Source organism: Rhinolophus ferrumequinum, chromosome 22, assembly GCF_004115265.2.
Source record: "Rhinolophus ferrumequinum isolate MPI-CBG mRhiFer1 chromosome 22, mRhiFer1_v1.p, whole genome shotgun sequence".
Lineage (NCBI taxonomy): Eukaryota > Metazoa > Chordata > Mammalia > Chiroptera > Rhinolophidae > Rhinolophus > Rhinolophus ferrumequinum.
Window position 1 is genome coordinate 53,002,009 of NC_046305.1, and position 26,765 is coordinate 53,028,773.

Below are 26,765 nucleotides of genomic sequence, written 5' to 3' on the forward strand. Positions count from 1 at the left end.
CTCAGCTGGGCTGTGTGCTACCTGCCTCCTCCCAGGCTGATGAGAACAGAAGGGGAAGATTTCAGGGAATAAAGAGCACCTTCTGATAATTACTGATTAGTCAGGGCCCGAGGCCAGGGGAGGGGTCTGCATGGCTACCCCACCTCACCCCACCCCTTGCACTTTTTAGGATTACCATGGCCCCTAACGGTGAATAGAGAACACCGTGTATTGTTTTTAAATCTCCCGGTTGAGAATAGCCCTAACTCAGCAGCCCAACCCTGGAGGGGGCGGGAATTAAAAAGAGAGGACTCTGCTCAGTCTGGATAGCTGGGGTTTTGACCTTTGGCAAATCACTTCATCTCTTGAGGCTGGAGGGATGAGAAGCTGATGATAAATAAGTACTTCCAGATTCAAACAATGGACAAAAGTGTTCTGTGGGGCTTCCAACAGACCTCTGACTGCCACAAACTTTAAGAGGCTTAATCTCTTCAGGTCAAAGGTGACAGAAGACTTGCTGACCAGGAAGGATCCCGAGAAAAAGCCATGCCAGCCTGGAGCTTCCTCCTCTAGGGAAGACAGAGGGCAACTGCAGGAACACGCACTGGTTGAGGGCAGAGGGTCTGGGACGCCCAGGAAGGGTGCCTCCCAAGCACCAGGTTCTGCTCTCCCCTCCCAGCCTGCCTACCCTGGAGTGCCTGCTGTGATGGGCAGAGAGCTGTCCTGCAGTGTCCTTGGTCCTGTGCCCACTGTGCCCCTCCCTCAGTGAGAGTTCCGGGCCAGGAGCCAGACCTCACTCTACAACTGCCAGGGCCCAGCTGCGCAGTCTTGAACTTCACTTCTCCGTGCCTCAGTTTATTCACCTGAAAATTGGAGACAATATCTCCAAGCCCTCAGGAGATCCTGTGTGAAAGCAGTTGGTAAACAGCACAGTTCCCAGAGAAGGCACTGGGGAAAGTCCTTGTTCCTGGGCTGAGGAGTCATATGCATGGAGGGAAATCCACAGCCCCAGGGGTTTCAGCCCCGGCTGGCTCTCAGTTCTGTTTTCTGGTGACTGGCATTCTCTTTCCCACACTGTGATCACCCTGGGGCTCTAGCTAAATCCAGGTCCTGAGTCTTCTTCCCTTCATGGGGACAAGGAGCCAGGTATGAGACTCGGGGACTCCAAGGGTGCTGGTATCAGAACCAGGTCTGGGCAAGGGCAGGTCGGGCTGAACAGCACAAGTTTGTTTTCTTCTCTTCCTTATCAGTGGTTTTCATAACAAAGCCTGGAATGTTGGCCCGTGGATTTGAAACCTCCACTTACTGTAGAGTTCAAGTGGGGCTCCACAGAGGTCAAGAACTTGCTCAGACTGTGCTCCATGGGGAGGCCACGCGCCCCAAAAAGGCCCTTGCCCTGGGCCAGGCCCTGCTCAGCAGTGGAGAGCAGAGCTGAGCTTTGTGGTGTGGCAGGGAAGACGGGGTGAACGAAGTCTGCAGGGGCTTTGAGGGAGCACAGAGACGAACCACCTGACCCGACCTTGTGTATGATGGGGCTACAGGGCAGTAGGGAAGGGACCAGGGACCTTCCTGGAGAAGTCATCCCGGTGGGGTCTTAAGGGTGAGCAGGGTGTAGGACAAAGAAGGGAATTTCTGGCAGAGAGAATAATGAACAAAGGCATGGAGGTGAGAAGCCGTAAATAATAGTGTAGAAACATACCGTAGTTTGCCGTGTATAATATGCACTCATGTTTTTGGCCCAAACCTTCAGGGAAAAAAAAATCTTTCGTTTTAATTCAAATTTGTATTTGCGTACATTAAGGTCCTTGTTTTTTGTATTATAGAGGAATTTTAGCATTTATTTTTTTTAACATAATTATGGTCCAAGAACTTTTATGTACTGGTCACAAATTTACGATAATTATGCTTCATAGAAGGCCAAGAACTCTTTGTTGTGGCAAGTTGGTCATTGTAACTTGAAACCGATGATCGTATTCCAGGGTATTATTTTAAAGTAATTTTTTTTATTTTTTATTGGGGAACAGTGAGTTTCTCCAGGGCCCATCAGCTCCAAGTCATTGTCCTTCAATCTAGTCGCGGAGGGCACAGCTCAGCTCCAAGTCCAGTTGCCGTTTTCTTCTCCCTTCCTTCATCCCCTCTTCCAGTTCAAGCTGTTGTTTCTCACTCTGGTTGTGTAGGACACAGCTCCCTGGCCCGTGCTGGTGTTATGAGCCTTGCGCTCTCCCGGGGCTGAGGCAGTCGGTTGCCAGTCGTCAGCCCACGGCAGCTCTCGCCGGCTGCCGGCCACTCACGCTGGCTGCCGCCGGCTCATGGCAGCACTCGGTCGTCCACTGCAGGTCTCGCCGACCTCTGGCTGCTCACGGCAACCCAGCTCTAAGGAGAACCGTTGTTCACAATCTTAGCTGCAGGGGGCGCAACCCACCATCCCATGGGGGAATTGAACCTGCAACCTTGCTGTTGAGAGATCGCACTGTAACCAACTGAGCCATCTGGCTGCCCCCAGGGTATTATTTTGCACACGGATATCATTATTGATTTCTAGAGTTACACTTTTAACTCATAGGCATAAATAAAAGAATTAACAGTTATGTAGATGCGGAATTAGTACTACCCATGTATAATGCGCATTCTTATTTTTCCCTCACAAATTTGGGCCAAAATGTGTGCATTATACATAGTAAAATACGGTAATTATATTTAAATCATGGAGAAATAGAAAATGACGCTGAGGAAAAAAGATGGGTCCTATCTTCTCGTTGGAACCACAACACCCATAATTTGCATAGTGTTCCTCTTATCTTAAAAATAAGGAAATAGAGCTCAGAGAGGTTTGGTAACTTTCCCAAGTCACACAGCCCAGCAAGTGGCAGAGCTGGGATGGGAACTCCAGAACATAGCCTCTCCACCAGTGGATTAGAGAGGGGGAGGCCCACCATGGTGGGGTCAGCCAGGTGGGGACTGAGACATCTGTTCTTGGGCTTCAACATCTCTCTTTCAAACTCTATCTGAGCAGAGGGCTTTCTGCAGCTTTCTGGTTTCAGGCTGGCAACCTGTGGTCCCCCTTTGATTATTTTCAGGTCTGCATCCGCCACAAATAGAGGGGAAGGGAGCAACCGCAGCGGGAACCAGCTTCCAGCCCTGCTGCCACACAGTGTTATTAATTTACTTGATTAATTTATTTTTTAAAAAGATTTTTATTAAAATATAACCAACTGCAACATCATTTAAATAGCAGGACAGAGCTGCTGGTAGCCAAAAGAACTGCCCTCCAGGGTGCCTTCTGCAGGCATGGCTGGAGTAAACCCATCCCGACCAGCCTTCTTGGGGTAGGGGTGTCATGCCATGTGCCTGGTTCTGTCTGGCACTGCTGATGGTTGGTTCCCACAGAGAGACCCAGAGGCAAAGGTCTGAGAACTGCACTTCAGAAGCTCTGTCCCTAGCTGCCAGGTCCTATCCACGTGGGGGCCCCTGCCCGGCCACACCCATTCCAGCTGCCCCAGGAACCTTGATCCTGGTTAGGATCGGCCTGAAGCCCAAAATGGAAAAGCACGTGCTAATTAAGCAGTGGCTGGTGCAGAAGCTTCTCAGGCTAGACCTTATTTCAGTACTTTTCTTTCCTTTCAGACTGAGCTCTGAGGCCATCCTGTCAGCTTCAGGCTCCCTGGGGAGCCTTGTAGGCGCTTTCATGGTTGTGAGCCAAGTTTCTATCAAATCCGGAGGGTGGACATGCAGGTTTTCACGTGGAGCACCTGTGGCCCAGACCTGTGTCTGGTGTACCCATGCCATCTCCTGAGCAGAGACTTTTTTTTCTCTGACAGATGAGGGAACTAAAACTCAGGGAGTTGGAAGAGCAGTCACAGACAGTAGGCAGAGTTCTGAATGGAGCCCAGGTCTCTGCTGGCCTCCAGAGCCCCCAGGTCTCCTGCTGGTGCTGCAGCCTGTGGCACAGGTAGGCACCGGGAAGGAAGGTGCCTGTGTGGCAGTCAGTCTTCCAGAGTCCAAGCCTCATCCCAGATCGATTAAATCAGGATCTCTGGGGGAGAGCTCCAATCACTGAGAAGGCTCCCCAGTGATTCCGGGGGGTGGGGGAGCCGGGCTGCACGCGCTGCTGTACAGTAACGGGGAGAGGCACATCGCCTCCTCCGGGGCTCTCCAGGTGCTCCTTTCGCAGCGTAATGCTCACCCTGTTCACGAAACCAAAAATCAAAACCAACCAGTGGTGGCTAAGTCCCCTCCTCTCATCAAAAGAACGGGGGCGAGGGGCCCCAGCCGAGCTCGCCCCCGCCCGGCTCGGGTCGCCTGCCCTGGGGCTCAGGTGCGGCGGCAGGAAGCCACCCCTGCAGTCGGCCGGGGCGCGGGGCTGTTGCGCCATCGCTCGGGCTTTCGTAACAGCACCCTGGGGCCGAGAGACATTTCAGCGCGAGTTCCTCAAATGTTTTCCTGCGTTGCCAGGACGGTCCGCAGCTCTGAGTCACGTGCAAGTGGGAAGTCGCACTGACACCGAGCTCGGCCAGAGGGAGCCAAGCCGAGCGCGGCGCGGGGCTCGGGGACTCGCTGGGCGTGCCGAGCGCGGGCCCCCCGGGGATGGGGGCTGCTCTCCCGGCCTGAACCCGCCCGCCGCCCCGCCCCGCCCCGGCCGCCCGGCCGGTTAGCCGCCCGCCTGCCACCCTGGGACCACGGGCCACTAGCCGAGGAGGAAGCATGCTGGCGGTCCGCTGCGCGCTGCTCACCGCCCTGCTGGCTGCGCCCGCGGCGGCAGTGGGCCCAGCGCCCTGCCCCGTGCTCGGTAAGGGCTTCGCGCGCACCTGGAGGGCCGCGCCAGCTGGCGGGTGGGGGAAACCGCTGTGGCCGCCGCAGACAGGGGGCAGCTGGCGGGAGGGAAGGAGGGGTGGCGGCTACCTTTTTCCGTGGCTAGCTGAGGTCCCCGCGGGCACAGGGGAGGGCTCCGGGTGACCCAGCTGTGCCGTCGCGGGCGGGGGCTCGCGTGCTCCCTGCCGCGTCCCGCACCTTTGCTGGTGGCTGCCCTGTGGCCGGGAAGCTCCCTGCGGTCTTGGTGTGTTCTTCGAAACTTGATTCTCGCGTCTCCTTCCAATGCTTCCAGGAGCCTTTACACAATTGCGTCCCGGGTTACTCTGAGGGGAGATGCTCCAGCGGGGTGGAGCTCCCGCCCAGGGTTCCCCTCTTGACCCCGAGCTCTGGGGGGGCCACCTCGCCTGGCTCACCCTTCAGCCCCCAGCTCTAAGTGTGGATGACAGTGCCCTGACTGTGAAGGGACTGACATCACCGGCGCTGAGTCACGACCCCCCTCCTCTGCTTGCACTCCCGTCACAGACACCAGCTCTTCAAGCTGGGTGCCGAGCACTGGGATTTTTTAACCTACCTGGGGAGGCTTGCCAGAGAGTGGGACATCTTGGAGCTGGCACACATGGACCCCCCCTTCCAGGCGGGAGAAGGAGGGTGAGCAGAGGGCAGGGGGCACTGGCTCCCGGCGGCAGTAATCTGCCCCGGGCAGCCAGGCCATCCCTCCGGCTCTGGCCAGGTGCCCAGCTGCATGTCTAGTCTCTCCTCCAGTGTAGGCCCCAACTGCTTCTCCAGAGGTTTATTTTAGGGTCCGAGGGTGTCTTTGAAGAAACAGTGGGAAAACCAAGGGGGCAGCCGGTAGGCGCCTGGGAACGGATGGCTGGGGAGACCCGTGGCTCTGGCTTTTAGTGCTAGACAGCTCTGCCCTCCTGGCCATCACCCAGCCGATCTCCTGCTGGGAGGTAATGCTCCAGGGCTGGTGTGCCTGCCACTCTCAGCTTTCTGGACGGTTATGTTCTTTGTACCTGGAGGAGGAAAGTAAAGGGATTCCTTTTCTTGGCACACGTTTATGAGTCCTGCCAGTTATAGCTGCTGTAACTGACTGAGGCCTCCTGTGCTTTACATGTTTTCTAATCCACCACTGGATCTAAATATACTTTGTCCCAAAGAGGAGACTGAGTTTCCAAGAGGCTGTGATTGGAGGTTGGTAGGCACCGGTGGTGGGGGCTCACCTCTCCGTGGCCCTGAGCTGCCGTGGAGTAGATCCCCAAGACTCCCAAATGTAGAACTAGCCCCCCAGTCAGAGCGGGGGGCTGCTTGGGTGCAGGCTGAGGGTCACCTCACCCCTGGCTGGTTGAGTCCTGAGGCAGAAGAATCCAAGGGAAGGGAAGTGGAGGCCTGGGCTTGGCCACCATGGGGTCGAGGGATGGCCCAGGAGGGAGTAAGACTCCCCTGCCCACCTCTGTTGCCCTCACACCATACCCAGGGCACCTGCCCCAGGGCCGTTACTGCTACAGCTGAGGCTTCCTTTCACTCACTCCGAAGTGGTCATTAGGCAGGGGGGCGGGGGCTGCAGCTGCCATCAGTTCTCCATTCCCTGGTGCTCCGGAGGGACGCGCAAGGTGGTCTCAGGGCCTGGACAGCCCGTGAAAGGCAGAACTGAGAGCTTGGGAGGAAGTGAAAGCCCTCCCAGTACAGAAGGAAAATGCAGAGAAGTAGAAAATACCCAGCTCCCCTTTCACACCCACACAGACTCAGCCCACAAACTTGAGAGTAAAAATAAAGACATTGCACAGGAAGCATGGAGCAAATGACTATGTGATGTCTTGCTTTGGAGAAGTGAGGGGCCGAGGGGTAGCAGCGGTGGAGCTGGGTTAGAGGGGAAGTCCACTGGCTCTCAGAGCCCGAGGCCCACTTTCCTGGAGATCATTGCCTGCCCACAGACCAGGAGCTGTGGTGGACCTGCCATCTAGGGGCCTGGACTAGCTGGGACTTGGGAGCTGGGCATGCCTGGCCACGGGTGCCTCGGGTCCCTTCTGCCTTTTCCAATTCACAGCGACACCTCTAGGTCTCTCAAGTCTTGTCTCAACTTCTGACCTTCCCTTTAGGGCAACCTCCTCCCGCCCCCAGGGCTTACTGCTTTCTTAGCCTCACTCGAAATCAGTGTTTCTCAAACAGTAGTTCTGGGTCTAGTTGCGTCAGAATTGGTGTGTGTGTGTGTGTTAGGGGTGGGGACGGGGGCTTGACAATAATGCCGATTCTTGGCCCCAGATTTACCAATGAGAAATATCTGGGAGTGAGGCTCTGGAAATGTCCTTTTCAACAAATGCCCTGTGATTGGCAACTTTAAGGATGACTGGCCAGGCAATGTGATTGAGGAACTGAACGCAGGCCCTCCCCCAGTGGGCTTCTAGTTGCCAGAAGCCTCTCCTTGCTTGGGCTCCACCCCTTGTTTATTCATTGCAGCAAACACTGATGGAGGTCATGAAAAAGCCTATGAGGCCTGGTTGCGATCAGCCACCCAGACTCCACCCTAAAGGAACTTGAAAATGGTCAAGCCTAAGTCCCTGAGACGACTGAGGAAACCCAGCTCTCTGACCTGTCCCACTCAGTACCAACTACCCAGGAAAAACGGTCTGGGGCTGGGAGTGGAGGAAGGAAGCTCCTCTGATTGAGGGTTAGGACCCCACTGACCCCGACCTCATTACCTCATCGGTGACCCTCAGTGTCTCCCCCTGGAACTGAGTAAACAAACCCTCCCCTCTTGGGCTGTTTGTAAGGATTACACAAAGGGGCTTGCGTACTCACAGCTGTAAATAGGCACCCCTGCCCTCGTCCCCTGTCCCACCAGGGCTGCAGGCCACCAACCCAGCAAGCCAGAGCATTCCTGTCACCAATCTGGGCTTTTCCAAGTCAGTCTTAAAGGGTACAGCTCTGTTCTCTAAACGGTAGTTACTTACCCAGTGTGGCTATTTAAATGGAAACAACATGAAATCAAATTAAAAGAATAGTTCCTTAGTTGCACCAGCCACATATCAAGTGCTCAATAGCACATATGCCTAGTGGCCTCCGTATTGGACAACACAGATCTTGAGCACGTCCATCACTGCAGAAAGTTCTATTAGACAGCGCTGGTCTAGAGCGTTCCAGAGGTTTTCTGGTGCTCCTTCCTTTATCCCTCGCCAGACCTTCTTTTCTTGTCTACCTGACCACCGCTCAGCTTGTACAGGTAACGGCTAAGGCTTTGGAGCCAGGCAGACCTTTGGGAGCCCTGCCACGTAGAAATAATGTGAGCTTAGGTGAGTGAATTTACCTCTCGAGACTCACTGTCCTCGCCTGGAAAACTAAATAATTACACTGCCCCACAGGGCGATTACCTCCAGGGTGGTTATGGGGATGGAATGAGCTAAGTAAGGTATTATACAGCGTATAGAAAAGCCTAGCACAGAGCAAGTGCTTAAATGAGTGTAACTTAGAATTCATTTTTTTGAAAAACATATTTCGAGCTCCTCCTGTGTTCCAGGCGCTATTCCTAGAGCTGTAGATACAGCGGTGCGCAAAACAGACACTCGTTGGCACTCCACTCTGGTGGGGACGTAAATTCAATATGTCACGTGATAGTGACTGATGCTAAGCAGGAAAAATAAAGCAGGGGAGGGAGACAGGAGCTGTGTGTATATGCTGAGGGGACACGCAGAATTGATGTTTTCCGGGAAGTTCTCATGGAGAAGATGATATATAAATGAAGACGTGTAGGAAATACAAGGGATTCCTTATACGCCTGTTAAGCAAAAACCTTTCATGGCCCAAAGCTTTTCTGAAAGTGTTTATTGAGCCAAATGCTAGCCTGCAGAGGAGTAGGTCACGGGGCACGCCGTCTGCACCACCGGCAGCGGCAGCGGGGCTGGTGGAGCAGGTAACACGTGTGCCATCCCGGCCTCCACAGGTGCTTTTATCCCCTAGGTCTGGGGAAAAAGGTGCAAGTTGTTTTGGAGGAATTTAGGCTGGCTATCGATAAAGGGGGTGGGAGAAGGTAAGGCGGGGCTAGTTCTGGGACAGGCGCAGTCAGTGAGGAAGAAGGCTTTGCGCCTCTGGATTGGCTGTGGGCAACAGTCTGGAAAGTTCGTGCACAACCAGAAGCGAGTGGGTCACTGGTGCCTCGCTGTGGAAATAGCCACCTGGAAGTTAACTCAATGCTCCAACATACACTCAGGAAGGTGAGCAGTCTTGTTGGTTTTGCCCTGTAGCTGTTAGCCGATTAACTTCTCCTGTCTTTTCCTGCTGAGTTTCATTTAGGATGCCTCAGAATGTTCTTCTCCCGCCCGTCTTGGACAGGAAAATTCCTGCCTTGTCTAACAATCTGGTGCTACCTGAGAGTCTATTAGGTTCTGGAGCCCTTGGTGGAGTCCTCAGTGGGAACACAGGTGCCCCCGTCGTGGTGAATGTTGGGGTTGTCTCTGGAGAGACTTCCATCCTTGGGCTTCCACCAGCTGGACAAGAAAGTGTTAAATATCATTAACTGTGGTTGAGCCACAAGTCTTGAGTTGGAGTGCAAGGGGAAGATTGCAAAGAAAGGCTTTTGACTCTCAGACCTGCTGGCTGGTGAAACTTGGGGAGCTTCTCTTGGGTAGTTAATCTGTGCTTTACTCTCTCCTCTGGCCTTGAGACCCAAAGAGGTCCCAAGAGTCAGGGGTTTTTCTGGCACATTCCTGGGTTCAGACTTGCCTTTCAGCTGCACTTCAGCAGGCTCCCCCGCTCCCACCTGCCCCTGCCAGCTTGGCCCTGTGGTTCTGCCCTTAGGAGTGTGCCCCTGAGGCCCACATCCAGGAGGTCTCCCAGCACCTGTCACTAGTTCCCCTCCCCCTAAAAGCATCCTTTGGTCTCCCCTCTCCACGTGATGGTTACACTGTTACCATATCGAGTCCAAGTGCCCGCATGAAACTGTGCTAGGGTCTGAGCCTGGGCACCTGTGGTCTCATTCACTCCTCACAGCAGCCTGTGTGAAGGGGTGTTAGAACCATTGCATGGATGGGGCAGGCTGTAGGGCCAGTAGGTTTTGTTGGAGGGGGAGGTCAGAGGTCAGGTTTGGACATGTTGAGATGACCAAGAGAAGATGCTGAGGTATGGGTACAGGAGGCCGGAGTTTGGGGACGAGGGCTGAGCTTGAGGTGTGACTTTGGGAGTCACCTGATGGCCGATGTCATTTCAAGCCGTGAGAGTGGCTGAGATCGTCTAGGGCTAGAGTGTAGATGGAGAAGGGAAGAGGTCTCCAGCCTGAGCCCTGAGGTACCCTGATCTTCTCAGGCTGGAAGAGGAGGAGGGGACTGACAAGGTGAGACCAGTGAAGTGGGAGGAAACCGTGGAAGGTGGTGTCCTGGAAACCCAGTGGGGACAGTGTGTCAGGAGGAGGGAGCAAACTCTGCTGCGAGGCTAGGCAAGAGGGCCACTGAGACAGGACCAGAAGTGACCATGACGTGAAACAGTGGCAGCCAAAGGCTGACAGGCTGGATTCATGAGAGAATGGGAAGAGGGGGACCGAAGATGGCAGGAATTGGCTGTTCTTGAGGATTTCGACTGCCAAGGGGAGTAAAGAAATGGAGTGTTGGTTGGCTGCAGGAGTCGGGTCAAGAAACGGGATTTTCAAAAAGATAACTGCGATACCAGCATGTTTGCCTGCTGATGGAAATGCTCTAGTAGAGACCAAAAGTTGACAGAGAGAGAGGTGAGAATTGTTGAAGCAATGTCTTTGAGTAGGCGAGAGGAAACTGAAGTTCAGAGAGGTGAAGTAACTAGCTCAAGACTGCACAGCAAGGAAACCACAGACCAGGCTCTGAACCTTTCTCTTTCCACTACATCTTGTCACTAACTCCCACCTTTCCCAAAGCACAGGGATGTCAAGGTCATCTCCCTTCCAAATGTCCTCATTAGATACTCACCAATGCCATGCCCACTGGTATGGCACAGACAGCTCTGCTTTTGCCCCAGGAAGTGTCCACTGCCTCTCTCTTTTTTTTTTAATTATTTTATTTATTTATTATTGGGGAATATTGGGGAACAGTGTGTTTTTCCAGGACCCATGAGCTCCAAGTCAAGTTGTTGTTTTCAATCTAGTTGTGGAGGGCGCAGCTCACTGGCCCATGTGGGAATCGAACCTGCGATCTGGGTATTATGAACACTCTAACCGCTGAGCCAACTGGCCGCCCCTACATTTTTTGAGATTGGTTATGTCCTGAAAATAGTTCTAGGGTTTTAACGTTAATTATCTAATTCATCGTCACAACATTTTTGAAGTGGGTATCATATTAGTTCTGTTTTGTGGGTGGGAACAATGAGGCCCAAGAAAGTTGCAAAAGTAGCCCAAGGTCACACAGCTACTAGTAAATGGCTGACCTTGGGTGTGTCTGAATCCCGGACTCGAACACTTTCTCTCTCTTTTTTTTTTAAGAGGGAGTTTCAGGGGCTCACTTTTTTTTTAACTTTTATTTATTTAAAGTGTGTTTTTCCAGGGTCCATCAGCTCCAAGTCGAGTAGTTGTTTCAATCTAGTTGTGAAGGGTGCAGCTCACAGTGGCCCATGCGGGGATCGAACCGGCAACCTTGGTGTTATGAGCATCGTGCTCTAACTAACTGAGCTAACGGGCCGCTCCCCAGGACTTGAACTATTGCCCACTGCACCCAGTAGACTAAGGAAAGTGTTTGCTCTTTCTATTAAACAAATAACTTGTTCTTTAATTGTTTTGGTATTTCGTTTCATGGACACACCGAGTTTATTTACTCAGTCCCTTTTTGCTGGGTATCTGGTTGTCTCCTGTCTTTCCATAATGGGAAAAACTTAGGGAATAACTTGGCACACAACGCTTGCTGTATGATGAGTGCAAGCACATCTGAGGGATAAATTCCTCGAAGGGGAAATCTATGGGTTGAAGGTCACGTGCGTTTGTAATTTGGGGAGCAAATAGAATTTCACCAATCCATACTCCGGGTAGCCATCAGAGAGAGAATGCATGTCCCCACATCATTGCCAAAAGTGTGTTATTAAACTGCTATCGACACAGAAAATGGTATCTGTGTGGAATTAATTTGCATTTATCTTATCTGAGTGAGACTGTACAGGTTTTTTCCATTTTTAAGAGACATTGCGTAATCTGTTTCTGTGAACTGCTTATTTATATTCATTGCTCATTTTTAAAAATTGGGGTATTGGTCTTTTATTGTTAATAGCTCTTAACATATTAAGGTATTTAGTCCTTTATCTATGATGTGAGTTGTGAATGTTTTTTCTAGTTTGTCATTTGTCTTTGTTTTTTTTTTTTTTTTTTTTTTTTGGTGGAGGACAGTTTTTGCCATGCAGATTTTTTAAAAATGTCGTTGGATTTATCAGTTTTTTTTTATGACTTCTAGGTTTTGTATTATACGTACTGTGATCTTCCTTATGCCAATATTATTTTGAAAGATACTTCCTTTTTCTGGTACTTTTAAAAGGTTTTTACATTTAAATATTTGATCCATTTTGATTTATCATGGAGTGAGGTTTAAGGTATGGCTCTAGCTTTTTTCCATAGTGATAACTGATGTTCCTGTATAGTTTTTATTGAATCTTTCCCCCACTGATTTTAAAGTCACCTTTAAAATCTGCCACATTACTGTATGGACTTGGTTTTTATACTGTTTCTCGGATAGTGAATAAAAGCCCACATTCTGGGGCCTAATTGCCTGGGTTTGAATCCAGGCTCATTCCTCATTGGCTGTATAACCAGCCTGCTCTTCTGAGGGACAGACTGTTGGGAAGATCAGGTTAGGGAATCCATAACTTGTGCACCTTGGAATAGCACCTGTATGTCACCAACACTTGGACTAAGCTATTTTTTTTTAAATTGTGGTAATATATACGTAGCGTGAAATCTATCATCTTAGCCATTTTAAAGTGTACAGTTCCATGGTGTAGACGAGGTTATTTCTGAACTTTCTAGTCTCTTCCATAGTGTCGTTTGTCTATTCTTGGGCCAGTGCCGCACTCTTAATTACTGGGGCTTTATCATGGGCCACACAGACTGACCATGTTCTGAGATAGGAAGACCCAGCGTTATAAATAGGCCAGTGCTCCCTAAGTTAATCTCTAAATTTTACTTGATCCGAATAAAAATACCAAAGGGCTTTTTTTTTTTTTTCCCTGAACTGGACGAGCTGATTCTAAAGTTCAAATGGAAAAGTACATAAGCCAGGATAGCCAGGCCAATTCTGAAAAAGCCGAGGAATGAGAGGGAAATTAGCCCGACCAAACTTTAAGGCATATTCTAAAACGACAGGAAGGCAGGAGCCTGGCTTTCCCAGTTTCACCGAGGCCAGAAGTATCTACCTGCTCTTCCATTCTGAGCTGCTTCCTTCATGGTGAAGCTTGTCCCCAAGCTCATGGTCACATGTGTGTGTGGTGGGGAGTAACGGGGGCGTGGGCTTGAGCTCAGGCAGTTGTGGGAAAGGGGACTTGGGCCCTTTGTAAAAATGTGTCTGGGGTGTAACACACTTGCTGAGAGTGCGCTCAGCAAAATTCAGACAGCTTGATGAATTTTCACAGCCTGAGTGCATCTGCGTAACCACCAGTCAGATGAACAGAAGTGGACCGGCCCCAGCACCGCCCCTTTTGTTTCCCTTCAGTCACTCCCTCCCACGCCTCCACTTTGGGCCCTCTTCAATCTTTAGCTTTGCTTCCTCATATCTAAAGGGGTAGGTGATTGGAAGCTGGGGGCAGGGGGTGTTTTGGGATGGGATGGGGGCATACGTCAGGTCCCTCTTCTCACTCTCCCCCTGAACCCCCCACCCCCAATCACAGAAAAGCCCCTGACGTGGGTCAGGCTCCTGGTTAGACTCTGAGGGGAAGACAGGCCCCTTCGTGCTGTTGTCCTGGGAAGGCTGTGGGTAAACATGGCTGAGTCCCACGGCCCCGGGGCCCGGTCCCCCTACCCTGTACACTGGTTGTGTGACTTCAGGGCCTGGTTCTCCTCATCTGTGAAAATGGGTGGGTCCTTACGGTCCCAGAAGAGCGACCCGTAGCTCAGCACCCCCTCTGTGATGGCAGCCCCCACTCAGCCCCTCTGGACGCAAGTCTTGTGTGTGACTGGGTATGGTGCCTTGATCGGTGGGTCGTGCCTTGATCTCTCCATTTCTCAGTCTGCTCCTGGAGCGTGGTGGGGGTGGGGGAGTTGGATTGTTTGCCCGCCTTAGGTGTCTTTTCCTCTAATTAGTTTCTAATCTCTGAGAGGTGACCCAGGCTAGACCTTCTGGGTCCGGGCCAGTTGATTGTCTCTGATGCTGTCAGGGGAGGATTAAATGTTTTTCTCTTGAAGAGTTGGTCACACGCTGATCTCTGAGTCAGCAGCCAACATTACCTTTTTATGGGTCCAAAGGAGCCTCCGAGGCTGCCTGTCTCCAAGTAGTATCTAGGCCACAGTGTGGAAGGAGAGGAAGGCCGCTCCAAGGTAAATACTGACACCACCAAATACAAGGCAAATACAAGCAGGTACAGAAGTACAAACACATTAGAGGGAGGGTGGGGCGGGGTGGTGCTGGTGGTGCTGCTGAGCTATTGAACTTGGGCCATGGCTTAGAGCCTGTGGACTGGCCTCTCCCTAATTGGCAGAGGAAGGCATTCTGGAGATTTGGGGAAGACGTGAAGGGGTGACATGGTGAGAGTGTGACTTTGGGAGTCGGAGGTGGGGGCACTTGGAAAATATACCTCTTCCTATGAGTGCTGCTGGTGGCTAGAGGGAGAAAGGTCAGGGTGCTTCGCTGTCGGCTCCTTATAAGAGAACCTGCCAAGGCACTGCTCGGTGTGGCAGGGCTCGCCCCCAGCCCTGACTCCTTTACCCGGGCCTCTGGAGGGTGGACAGGTGTGAGGAGAGGAAATGGGGAGAGAGGAGGGGGAGTAGTGGGCAGAGCAGAAAGGGGAGCCTGAGGGTGGGGCACAGAGGCACCTGGCCCCAGGAGAGAGAGAGGAGCTTGGGCCAGGCTCACCTGGAGTCAATGAGACTCCCTCCCTCACCAGCTGTGTGCATGTGGCCAAGTTCCTCAACTTCTCTGAACTTCCTTGTCCCAACAGTGAAAGGGGGACAAGCAGCGTTGTCGTGAGGGATGGAGAGCTCCTAGGTAAAGTGCAGGGCACGTGGCCATACTTGCTAATGAGTGAAAATGATTCTTGTGATGAGTACATTGGAAGCCAGGAGATTGGTTTCAGCCCTTACATAGAGAGGGTAGGGAGAGGGGACGCACTCTGGCAACTTGTCCTGTGCCCATTCTGCCTTTGTTTCTGTTTGAACATGAGGTGCCCACATTCTTCTGCAGACTTCTCAATAGTCACCTTCTTTCAGATCAAGGCCTTTTTCTCTGAGAGAGGACCTTTAAATCCTCTGTGACCCCTTCTGCAATCCTGTGTCCCTGGAACCCGACAGGCTGCAGACCTCCTATGCTGCCAGCTGCTGAGCTGCCCAGCAGCCAGCGGGACCAGGTCCCAGCTCAGAAACCAGGGCGGGGGATTAGCGGTCGTGCGCTAAGCCCCGTGTCCCCAATGGTGCATGGGCTGCTGGTTCACCACTTACATAAACGCCGCCAGGAAGCTGAACTTGTTTTTGCTGGCAAGAGTCACAGCAAGCTGCAAGAGAGTTGAGAAATATGTCTCTGTGTGCGTGTTTTTCTCTGGTTGTTGACATTGCAAGTTTACTTGAGGAGGGAAAAAAGTAGAAAAACAATAAAGCTGTTTGGGTTTCTGGCACCCAACCTTAGGCCCAGAGTGGGAAGGCACCCCACGCCCAGGGCTGGGCTGCTTGAAAGACGTCCCCATGGTGGGGGCCTAGTGCCCTAGGGAGTGGGATTCTGTGGGCATTAGGCAGAGGTCGGGGAGGGGGGTGCGATTGGTTGCCAGGGGTTGTGAGGACCTAAGCCCTCTTCCCCTTGAGGAATGGGAGGCTGGGGAGGTTGTGGGAATTTCTCCCCCGGAGCTCACCAGGGTAGGAGAAGGTTTGTCTGAGGCCACTGGGATGACCTGGCTGTCACTCCTCTCCAAGCGTCATTAACTATTAGAATAATAAATCCATAGATTAATCATGTGTTTTCAAGCTGGGCTATTGTCTGAGATGAACAGACACACGCGCCTTCTGCCGTTCGAGAATTACTGACCTGCATGGTGAGAGGCTAGGCTGCAGGGGGAGGGGCTGCAAAAGAAAGGCAAATAGGCAAAGAGCGAAATAAGCACAAATAGACAGCACAAATAGGGCGGAGGGGGCAGCAGGGAGCTTCCATCACAGTCTGAACCCCCACCTCACAGAGAGGGGGTGGACTGTTCTGACGACACACACTGGTGTCAGCCCACCCCCCACCTCGACCGCCCCACTCCCACCCTGGTTAATAGTCAGCGGCTAACCCGAGGATGGATAGCAAGTGCATTGACCATTCAGGAAGGGAGACGGTCTGATCTCAGTCCTAGGTGAGGGCTTTCGTCCTCTCAGCTGAATCCCATTGCTTTGTGGGAGCCTGGGATGAAAGGCACTGCCACCCTGCATCTGACGTTGGCCTTGGTACAAATGAAGAAGGCTCATGGTCCTTGGCTGCCCGCTCCTCGCTCCTATCTCCTGTCTCTGTCTTGCTTTAGGATGTACTAAGCCCCAGGGGACAATTGGCTCATTCTCAGGGTGCCTGGGAGACAAACAGAAGGAAGCAGCAGGGTGGCATCCTGCCGGCAGCTTGCACACTCCTCTGTGTGCAGTCAGGCCTGACCTCGTGGAGGATACCAGATACCTGCCCTCCCTGGGCTTCTCATTTCTCTTTGCATACTGTTCCCTCCTCGCAGAATGCCATTCCCTGTGGCTCCATTTATCAAATTCCCACTCACTTCTCAAGGCCCAACTCAAATCTCTCTTCTCTAGGATCTTCCCCCTTTTGAATAATTTACACCCTCCCCCCTTTTGCCCCGTAACTCCCGCAACATGTCAGAAACACAGGGTGCTCTGTAGTGTAGGGAGTTTTAAGTTTTCCATGGGTTTAGTGGGGGTTAAACAAGCTTACAATACGGAGAGGTGAGCGGGAGAGTCGGTGCATAGTTACTGTTCAATAACTACCGTGCTTCCCCCAAAATAAGACCTGGCCAGACAATCAGATCTAATACGTCTTTTGGAGCAAACATTAATATAAGACCCAGTCTTATTTTACTGTAATATAAGACTGGGTCTTATAATATAATATAAAATACCGGGTCTTATATTACTGTTTGCTCCAAAAAACGCATTAGAGCTGATTGTCTGGCCAGGTCTTATTTTCGGGGAAACACAGTATCAGTTCTCTCCTGGATTAGGAATCTCCAGCCTTGAGCATGAAGGGTGCACGAAAGTATTCTTGAATTCTTACGGAGGGGACAGGCACAGGCTTGCAACCCTGGCCTCAGATGGCTGAGAAATTGCTCAAGTGCACATGGGAAACTGTGCTTGTGGCTAAATGGCAGCGTGCGCAGGGCCCGCCACTCCCTGCCCTGCCCCTATCGCACAGGGTGGGAGTGTGAAAATGACATTGCGCCCACCAGGGGATCAGGCCAGGCGAGCTGAGGGCCAAGGGTGTAGAGTGCAAAGAAAGTGACAGAACACAGAGCTGCAAGGCTCTGTGTGTGTGTGTGTGTGTGTGTGTGTGTGTGTGTGTGTGTATGTCGGGGGTGGGGGTAAGGAGGTAGGGTGGCGGTGACCCCTCTCTGGCCTGGAAGGGGCTCTCAGAAGCTGCTTGTCCTGAAAAATCCACCCTCACCCCACCCCCATTCCCTGTATTCATTGTGCTCTGCCTCTGCCCTCCGCCCTCCGCCCTCCGCCCTCCACCCTCCACCCTAGATATAATAACTTGGACAAACCCAGGCTTCTTTGTTTGAAATATACAGATTCATTGTAAGACTAATACAAGCAACTTATAGACAATTCAAAATTACAGAAGGATGAAAGGAAGAGAAAGATACCTGTCGTCCCATCATCGGACAGGTGGGCAGAGGTACCAGGAGGTATTCTGCCAACGTCACTTCATTCTCTTCACAGATTTGCCCATGAGGCTCCCCCGGGTGTCATGGGGTCTGACTCAGAGATTTGGGTCAGGGGGCAGCGGGGTGGGGGAAGGGGCAGCACTGCCTACTCTGACTTTAGCAAATTTATTTTCTTATGGTCTTTGCTCTGAGTATTTACGACCGTCCTTCAGATAGTGGCTTTAAAAGCATAGGTAACACAGTGTTGTTCACAGGCTCTGGAAGAAATATATTATGAAGAAGGGCAGGGACAGGCAATACTTGCCAATGGCTGGTTTATAATTAATCATTCTCCATTAAAAAAAAATGACTCAGTTTTTGGAGAACACCCATTACTTAACTTTCTTGGCAGAGGAAATGGCCATTTCGCTGCTCCCGCAACTCTGCTCTTGTGGAACACAAATGAAGTTCTCTTCTTTGCTATTTTTCTGAGCCACCCAAAGGCTCTGGCCATTGTTAGGGAGTGCAGGAACAGAACAGCCCCTGCTATTGTTCAGGCCATCACTAAACATGGCAAGAGCTTCCATCTGAGCTAGGGGTAAGGGAAGTGACCAGAGAAGCATATTTCCTGAAGCTGGCAAAAGCAGAAGCAGAAGAGAGAGCTCCCTCGGGCTCCAGGCTCGTGTTTTCTTTCCCCCAGCATCTGCTGGTTGGGACAGGCTGGCTTCTCTGCTCGCCGTTTAGGGCTGGTCTATCGTGTCACCAGAGGGGACCCCACTTAGACCACCGTGCTCCTGGGAGTTTTCAATGTGGAGGCCGTGTCTCCGTGGGCACCTTTCGGGCACCCTACGTTAACCAAACACTTAGTGAGCACGTGCTGAGCTCTGAGTGCTAGCAGGCGCTCACAGTCTCGTAGTCGTAGCTGGGGATGGGGAGATGTATAGAATCGAGGACGGTGCCGTGTGAAAAAGTGCCAAGGGAGGGATGAGCATCCATGACCTTGACGCCTGCTTGCGTGTTCCTGCGACCTGTCTTGTGTCCGCTGTGTGCTGGTGCTCCTGTACGGCCGTGTGAATTCTGATTTCCGCTCATCAGGTGATGGAGGGATGTTGGAAGCCCTGCATGGTGGGACCTCTCCCCAGTAGACTGTCCTATTTTGGCAGCGTCTCCATCTTTGTTCCTATAGTGGTGGCCCCATGGGCATGAGCTTCATATCCTTGTTGGGTCTGCTCCTTGTCATTGCTTTATCAAGTGGAAAATGGAAAAGTGAAACTATTGATATAGTGCTTAGATATATCCGTGGGTCCTCTAAACTTAACCTCATTCAGGCGCCGGTGGAAATCCATATGTGGACTGGAGGAGGCGAGCCTTAGCCACCGTAAGCTGCTCATCAGGCTTAAACACACTGGACTGTGTGTTCAGTTATGAAGGAAAAGGACACGTGTGGCATACATGCACGTTAGGACTAGCAAGTCTACTCAGGGAAACTTGGGCAAATGCACCAAAAGCCACATGCGAGAAAGCTGATAGCCACACTCTTTGGTATTAGCAAAATACTGGCAATGACCCAAACCGTGCTCCCTGGGGGACGAGCGACTGGGGTTGCACAATGGAATATCACATAGCAGTGCTGAAAATGAACGAACTATCCCTGCACATAAATGGACAGTAGAAACATAATGACAAAAATACGCCACAGAAGACTATACACAAACCACTTATAGAAAGCTTGACAATCAAGCAAAATTAAGAAAAAATTAGGCATCTGTGAATAGTGAACCTATTTTAAAAGTAAGGGAGTGATAATCCCGAACGTAACTGTGTAGGTGGGGAGGCTGAGGGTGCAGAAGCCTGCGGAGTCCCAATGACTGTGCTAGTTGTTGGGTTGGTAGGAGCTTGGGTTGCTTTGCGCTTCATAACTTTCATGTACGTGAGGAATATTAATTTGCATGAGCTCAATATTATGCAATGTGTTTCAAAACAGTATCTGAAATGCTGGAAATATATTATTCAGTATTGTGTATGAAAGGTGTGTTGTATTATCTACAATAGCCAAGACATGGAAGCAACCTAAGTGTCTATTGCCTGGTGAATAGATAAAGAATTTCTGGTATTTGTGGTATAGTTGTCAACGTAAGAAACGTCCAAACCCGCAGAGATTTTTTTATGAGTTTATTTGAGCCACACTGACAACAACTGCCTGGAAGCAAAATCTCAATGGATTGAGAAAACGCTCCTGAGAATGGCAGTTTTGCAGCTTATTTTATACGTTAGAATCAAAGGGGAGACTAAGGGGGATACATGAAATCCATGGGTGATAGATTAGTGAGGCGGGAGAAAGCAAGGGGGGATCCCTGGGATTGGATAAAAAGTAAAAGGGATAAAAGGGAGAGACACAGTACTTTTACATTGTGGGTGCAGGATAGTTAACATTTACAGAAGATGGAGGTGGGGGGACAAGATAATAGTGAGGGGCTCTGTGGTCTGGTGCTGGCAGTTGTGCCCTGAGGGGTCTGGAAAAGGGGAGGACTCTGACATTTCAAAGGTACGAGTATGTTATCGTAGAGGCAAAAAGGCAATAGTCAGGCTCACTTAAGGTAAAGATTGAACTTTGTCGAGAAAGCTGCAGGCCTAGGATGTGACTACTGCCATGGCCCGGTTTGGTTAGGAATTTTTACGTTGAGACTATCCTGTGTGGTTCCTCTCGGTCTCTGAGTTTGTAGGGCCTGCCATGCAGCCTCCCCTGAGCTTGTCGGGTTGAGTCTGTGTCCCCTCTGGGACAATAGCAAGAGTACCGGCATTTGCGTCATAAGGGAACAAAAAGGAAAAGAGCAAGAGCAAGGAATTGAAAACCTATTTGAAGAAATAATGATGGAAAGCTTCTCTTACTTGGTGAAGGAAATAGACATACAAGTCCAGGAAGCACAGACAGTCCCAAAGAAGATGAACCCAAACAGGTCCACACCAAGACAAATCATAATTAAAATGCCAAAGGTTAAGGACAGAGAGAGAATCCTAAAAGCAGCAAGAGAAAAGCAGTTTATTACCTACAAGGGAGCTCCCATAAGACTGTCAGCTGATTTATCAACAGAAACTTTGCAGGCCCGAAGGGATTGGCAGGAAATATTCAAAGTGATGAAAAGCGGGACCGACAACCAAGATGACCCCACCCAGCAAGGCTATCATTTAGAATCGAAGGACAGATAGAACTTCCCAGACAAGAAAAAGCTAAAGGAGTTCATCACCACCAAGCCAGTATTACAAGGAATGTTAGAGGGACTTCTTTAAGATGAAAAAATAAATACAATAAAAAATATAAATAATAAAATGGCAATAACTACATACATATCAACAATTACTTTTAATGTAAATGGATTAAATACTCCGATCAAAAGATAGGGTGGCTGAATGGATAAAATAACAAGATCCTTATGTATGCTGCCTACAAGAGACTCACTTCAGATCTAAAGACACACACAGTCTGAAAGTAAAGGCATGGAAAAACATAAAAATTAAAAAAAAAAAAAAAAAGAAGCTAGGGTAGCAGTACTTGTACCAGACAAAACAGACTTTTTTTTCAGTTATTTTTTTATTAGTTTCAGGTGTACAAAACAACATAATGCTTAGACATACTGCTCACAAAGTGGTAACACCCCTCCCAGTCTACTGCCCCTCTGACATTGTATATAGCTGTTACTATACCATTGGCTATATTCCTTATGCTACACTTTACATCCTGTGACTATATATATATATATATATATATATATATATATATATATATATAATTATAGTAGACATTCAATGGTATTCTACTTCAGCTTCAGGTGTACAGTGCAGTGGTCAGGCATCTACACCGTCTATGAAGTGACCCCCCTGATAAGTCCAGTGTCCATCTGGCACCCTACATGATCTATACAACATTGTTGATTATATTCCTCATACTGTATTTCACATCCCTGGGACTATTTTGTGACTACCAATTTGTACTTTCTAATCCCTTCACCTTCTCCCCGATCCTGCAACCCCTGTCTCATCTAGCAACCATCAGTTTTTTTCCTCTGTATCTCTGAGTCTATTTCTGCTTTGTTTGCTCATTTATTCTGTTCTTTAGATTCCATGTTTAAGTGAAGTTATATGGTATTTGTCTTTCTCTGTCTGATTTATTTCACTTAGCATAATATTCTCTAGTTCCATCCATGTTGTTGCAAATGATAGGATTTCATTCTTTTTTATGGCAGAGAAATGCTCCGTTGTATAAATGTACCACAATTCAGACAAGACAAAACAGCCTTTAAAACAAAGGCTATAACAAGAGACAAAGGAGGACCCAGTAATTACACTTCTGGATATTTATTCAAAAAAACCCAAAACACTAATTTGAAAAGATGTATGCACCCCTATGTTCATTGCAGCATTATTTACAATAGCCAAGATATGGAAGCAACTTAAGTGCCCATCAATAGACGATTTGATAAAGAAGAAGTGGTGGTACATATATGCAATGGAATATTACTCAGCCATGAAAAAGAATGAAATCTTGCAACAAGGTGGATGGACCTAGAGGGTATTATGCTGAGTGGAGTAAGTCACAGAAAGACAAATACTATATGATTTCACTTTTATGTGGAATCTGAAAAACAAAATAAATGAACAAATAACACAAACTCATATATACTGGGAACATTTTGATGGTTGCCAGAGGGGTGGGGGTTGGGGGATAGGTGAAAGGGGGAAGTATAAATTGGCAGTTACAAAATAGTCACGGGGATGTAAAGGACAGCACGGGGAATATAGTCAATAATATTGTAATAACTATGTATGATGCCGGGTGGGGGCTAGACTTAATGGGGGGATCACTTTACACGTTATATAAATGTCTAATCACTGTGTTGTACACCTGAAACTAATATTGTATGCCAACTATAAATGGAAAAATTAATTATTTAAAAAAAAAGCAAGACCTGCCCACCCAAGCAGAAGGCTTTGCAGGTGGGTCAGGCAGACACTTTTGCTCATTCTCCAGGCCCAGGAGCTCTGGCAGGAGGTAAGGACAGGTGCTCGGGTAGCTGCTGAGCCTCCACGAAATCTTGGGCCAGGTTTCTTGTGGCTGCTTGCTAACGAGTGGTTATACATTTGACTCGAAGGACCATTTGGGCTTCATGTGAAACTGGCTGTATTCCCTGGTCTCAGTGCCCTCCGCTGGTGAAGCTAATTTAATTGATTGGTTCATAAATTAGTCCAAGGGGATTGGACAAATTTATATCTTACAGCCTATGAATCTATAACCCATACTAAAACCAAAAAAATGTACTTGTTCTTTGAATCGTGGGCTCCATGCTTTGGACAGTGGCAGGTCCTTAAAGGGTTCGCTCATCAAAGGAGTGGGATGGTTAGATCGCAGCTTCTGAAGGCTCACAGAGGCAGCTGGGTGGAGAGCGCCAAGGCGGGGGCAGGGAGGCCATCGCCGTAATCCAGGCAGAGGCTTAGTACTGAAGCCCATTGCGGCTTCCCCAAATCAGAAATGAAGTTCCTTCCTTGGCTTGCTGTGGCCTTACTGAGTGTCTTCTCTCTCCACAGAGGCGGACAAAGATGTGGTAGTCAGCAGGCCTGGGGTCCACGTTAACCTGACCTGCCCAGTGGAGAAGGAGGACACCAGGGTCATCTGGGGGTTTGACAGTTCTTACCCGATCTTTCCCCACAACGGAATGTCTGTCTCGGGAAGGAATTTTCTCCTCAAGTCCGTGCTGCCCAATAACTCTGGAAACTATTCGTGCTACTACAACAACCGCCAAATCGGGACTTTGCAGCTGCTGGTGGAAGGTGAATTGCGTCCTTAGAGCTTTTGGAGACAGCTTCCTGCTAGCCTCTGTGCGTTCCAGAGACATTCCCTGCCTGACCCTTTAAACTCCTATGATTTCCTTGGCCACGGGATTTTGGGGAAAGGCCCAGCGAGACTGGCGGAGTTTCCTGCTGGTGTGGCATCTGGCTGGTGGGGACACTGTCCAGCTGGCCTTGTGCACTTAGGACTTGAGGTGTATTGGTTAGTAGCGTGGGGCTCCCAGTGAGGAGGCTTGGGTTTGAATCGAGCTCCTGCACAGCTTATCGTCTCTGTCCCTCAGTCTCCTCTTTGGTAAAATACGGTTCATTTTATCACCTTATCTCAGAGTGACTGCAAAGATCAAATGAGCGTGTGTACCTGCGTGTGTGTGTGTGTGTGTGTGTGTGTGTGTACTCGCACCTGTACGTATGGTACTGAAAACTCTGCACAGCGCATACGAAGCTCTCAAGCAAACTATTTTTATCTTTAGAATTAGCAGGTCCTTGGCTCCCCCCATCTGAGTGCAGACGTCAGAGCCAGATGTCCTGCGTGCCAGGCCCTTTGCCGAGACACTTTCTTCCATGGTGTCTCATGTCACCCGCCAGTGACCCTGCCTATGCGGGAAAGCAGTATTAGTATCATGATTTATCCTCCTTTAATTTTATGGTAGGACACTGAAGAGAAGCTGGGATGTGCCCCAGGCCACACAAGCAGGCCCGTGGGACTCCAAAGCCTCCATTATCTTGGTGCTTCTCTCTCCCTTTAGACACGTTAGCCCCTGGGTGCCTCCGAGGTCCTTTGCTCTCCCAGCCACAGTTATATGTGTGTGTGGCCGTGGTGTCCTGGGTCACTGCTGGCTTGGGGGAGGAGGGTGGGGTGCTGGTTGCTGAGTCTAAAGCTCCCCTGAGAAGGGAGGCGAGGCAGCTTACCTCACCCCTGCTGTGCTCTTCTTCCAGCTCCTCCTGAGGAGCCCACGCTCTCCTGCTTCCGGAGCAGCCCCATCAGCAAAGTCAGCTGTGAGTGGAGCCCCAGCAGCGCCCCCTCCCTGTCCACCAAGGCCGTGTTATTGGTGAAGAAGTTGTAAGTATCCTGGGCCGGGCTGTGTGCCTACGTCCGCTCATCCTTACTGAGACCCCGGGACGTGGGGCTCTCAAAGGAGCCCAGGGGGATTGGCCAGCCGGTGATTCCACAATTTTATCCTTAGAAAATAATTGCTGTGGGGTGAGGAGGAGGGAATGAGAGAAGCAACGGAGGCGTCCATTGAGTGGTTGCCTGGCACGGTCGCTGTGCTGGGATATGTGTCCTGTTAGCTATCACAAGAGCTACGAGAAGTGTGTGTTCTCTTTGTTCTTTGTCATCGTAAGTCCAAACCTGTAGAGAATTGTTACGAGTTTGTCCGAGCCCATCTGATGGCAATCGCCTGGAAGCAAAATCTCAAGGGATTCAGAAAACACTCCCAAGAATGGCAGTTTTGCAGCTGATTTCATACGTTAGAATCCAAGGAGGAGATGGAGGGGGTTACATGGAATCCATGGGCGGGAGATTAGGGAGGCGGGAGAAAGCAAAGGGGGCGGGGACCTCTGGGATTGGATGAAAAGTAAAAGGAAGAGACACACAGTTCTTTCACATTGTGGGTGCAGGATAGTTAGTAACATTTACAGCACAAGGCAATGGCCTGCGGGACCACAAAATAACAGTGAGGGGCTCTGTGGTCTCGTGCTCTGGTGCCTGCGGTTTTGCCCCGACGGAGATGACTCTGACATTTCAGTGGTATGTTACCTTAGGTGCACAGACAGTAGACAATTTCAAAGGTAACGAAAGATTGACCTTTGTCAAAGAAGCCGCAGGCCTAGGACGGGACTACCTGCCATGGCCCACTTTTAGTTAGGAATTTTTATGTTCAGACCATCCTGTGTGGTTGGTTACTCTTTGGCGCTGAGTTTGTAGGGCCCACCATGCAGGTCTCCCCTGAGCTTGTCGGGTTCAGTCTGTGGCCCCTTTTTCATCCACACCTTTAACAGATGGAGAAACTGAGCTTCCGAGAGATTGATTAACTTGGTTCAGGTCCTCCAGGTAGTGGCTCTGCTAGGAATGGAATCCAGTCTTTTGCATTTCATGGAAAACACAAAGGTTTTGGGTGTTGCTCTGAAGAAGGTGCAAATATCCCTGGGAGGGGAAGAGCAATCTGGGTCTTGACCCAGTGAGCTAATCAGGTTCTTTCCAGTGCAATCGCAGTTCAGAGGAAGTGGTGATGGGGTGGGAGAGGGAGCTGGGGTGGGTGGGCAGGAAGTCAGACCTGTCGGGTCAGTGCAGCACCAGGAGACAGGGATGAAGTGGGAGCCTGGGATGAGTTTAGGCACGGATGTAGTGGAGGTGGGAGGTGCTGAAAACAACACACTTCTGCAGTTTGGTCTGTCTCCATCCCAGTCAGCGGGCCCTCAGTCCAGATCTTTCTATTTGAGTTTGACCTGTCAATCATCAGAGTAGCAAAAAATCTGAGCAGTGAGTGTTGACAGCCAGAGTGATGGGAGTTCGAGGGATTTCGGCTCACACCCTCCTCCTGCCGCAGGGCCGCCTGGGCACTTCTGTCCTCTTACTGGGCTCTCTGCCTTGAGCTGTGAGGAAAGTGAGGTGGGGAGCGACTGCGAGAGCCCCAGGGACCCCAGAACGCGCCCCGGCCCTGGGAGGGCTGGGGGTGAAACGGGCCCCTGGAAAGAGATTTTGCATGTTCTGCCTTCGTCCGCTGGGTGTGTGCATACGTTCATACCCTCATGACCGTGCTGCTTTCCCCACGTGCTGGCTTGAGGTCAGCATCAGCTGGGCTTGGTGCTGTACCAGGGCTGAGGGAGACACACCCGCGAACAAGATGGGCCCAGCCTTCCAACCCCCCAGGGGGACACACCTGTAAGCCAGCTGAGGACCCCACCTTCCCAGGCTTAGGTGGGATGGAAGCCTGCACGGCGTTGGAGGGAGGGAAAGAAAGGGGGAGGGAGGCTCTAACTCAGACGGGAAGGTTGGAGCAGGCCCAGGAGGAGTTTGTCCTGGGCCCGGTGCTCAAAGCCGAAGCAGAGAGCGAGCGGCTGCATAGCCTCACATGTCCACACCTGTCACAGTGGTGAAGTCTCAGGCTTCCAGGCCAGGTGGGACGGTGTCTGACTCACCTCCGATATCACCAGTCACCCAGACT

General features: G+C 50.5%; 1 protein-coding gene across 2 annotated transcripts in view; it reads left to right on the forward strand.

The window, feature by feature from the left end:
• Window positions 1–4,414: 4,414 nt before the first annotated feature.
• IL6R (interleukin 6 receptor) overlaps window positions 4,415–26,765 on the forward strand; it is a 42,510-nt gene continuing 20,159 nt past the window's right edge. Inside the window, exons 1-3 of one of the 2 annotated variants that reach the window (XM_033092298.1) lie at window positions 4,415–4,765; window positions 23,338–23,580; window positions 24,535–24,658. In XM_033092298.1, the coding sequence (XP_032948189.1) occupies window positions 4,681–4,765; window positions 23,338–23,580; window positions 24,535–24,658 (452 nt within the window). In that variant the 5' untranslated portion in view covers window positions 4,415–4,680. Of the gene's footprint in view, window positions 4,766–14,359; window positions 14,459–23,337; window positions 23,581–24,534; window positions 24,659–26,765 lie in introns of those variants that run through there. The other variant, XM_033092299.1, reaches the window with a different exon arrangement.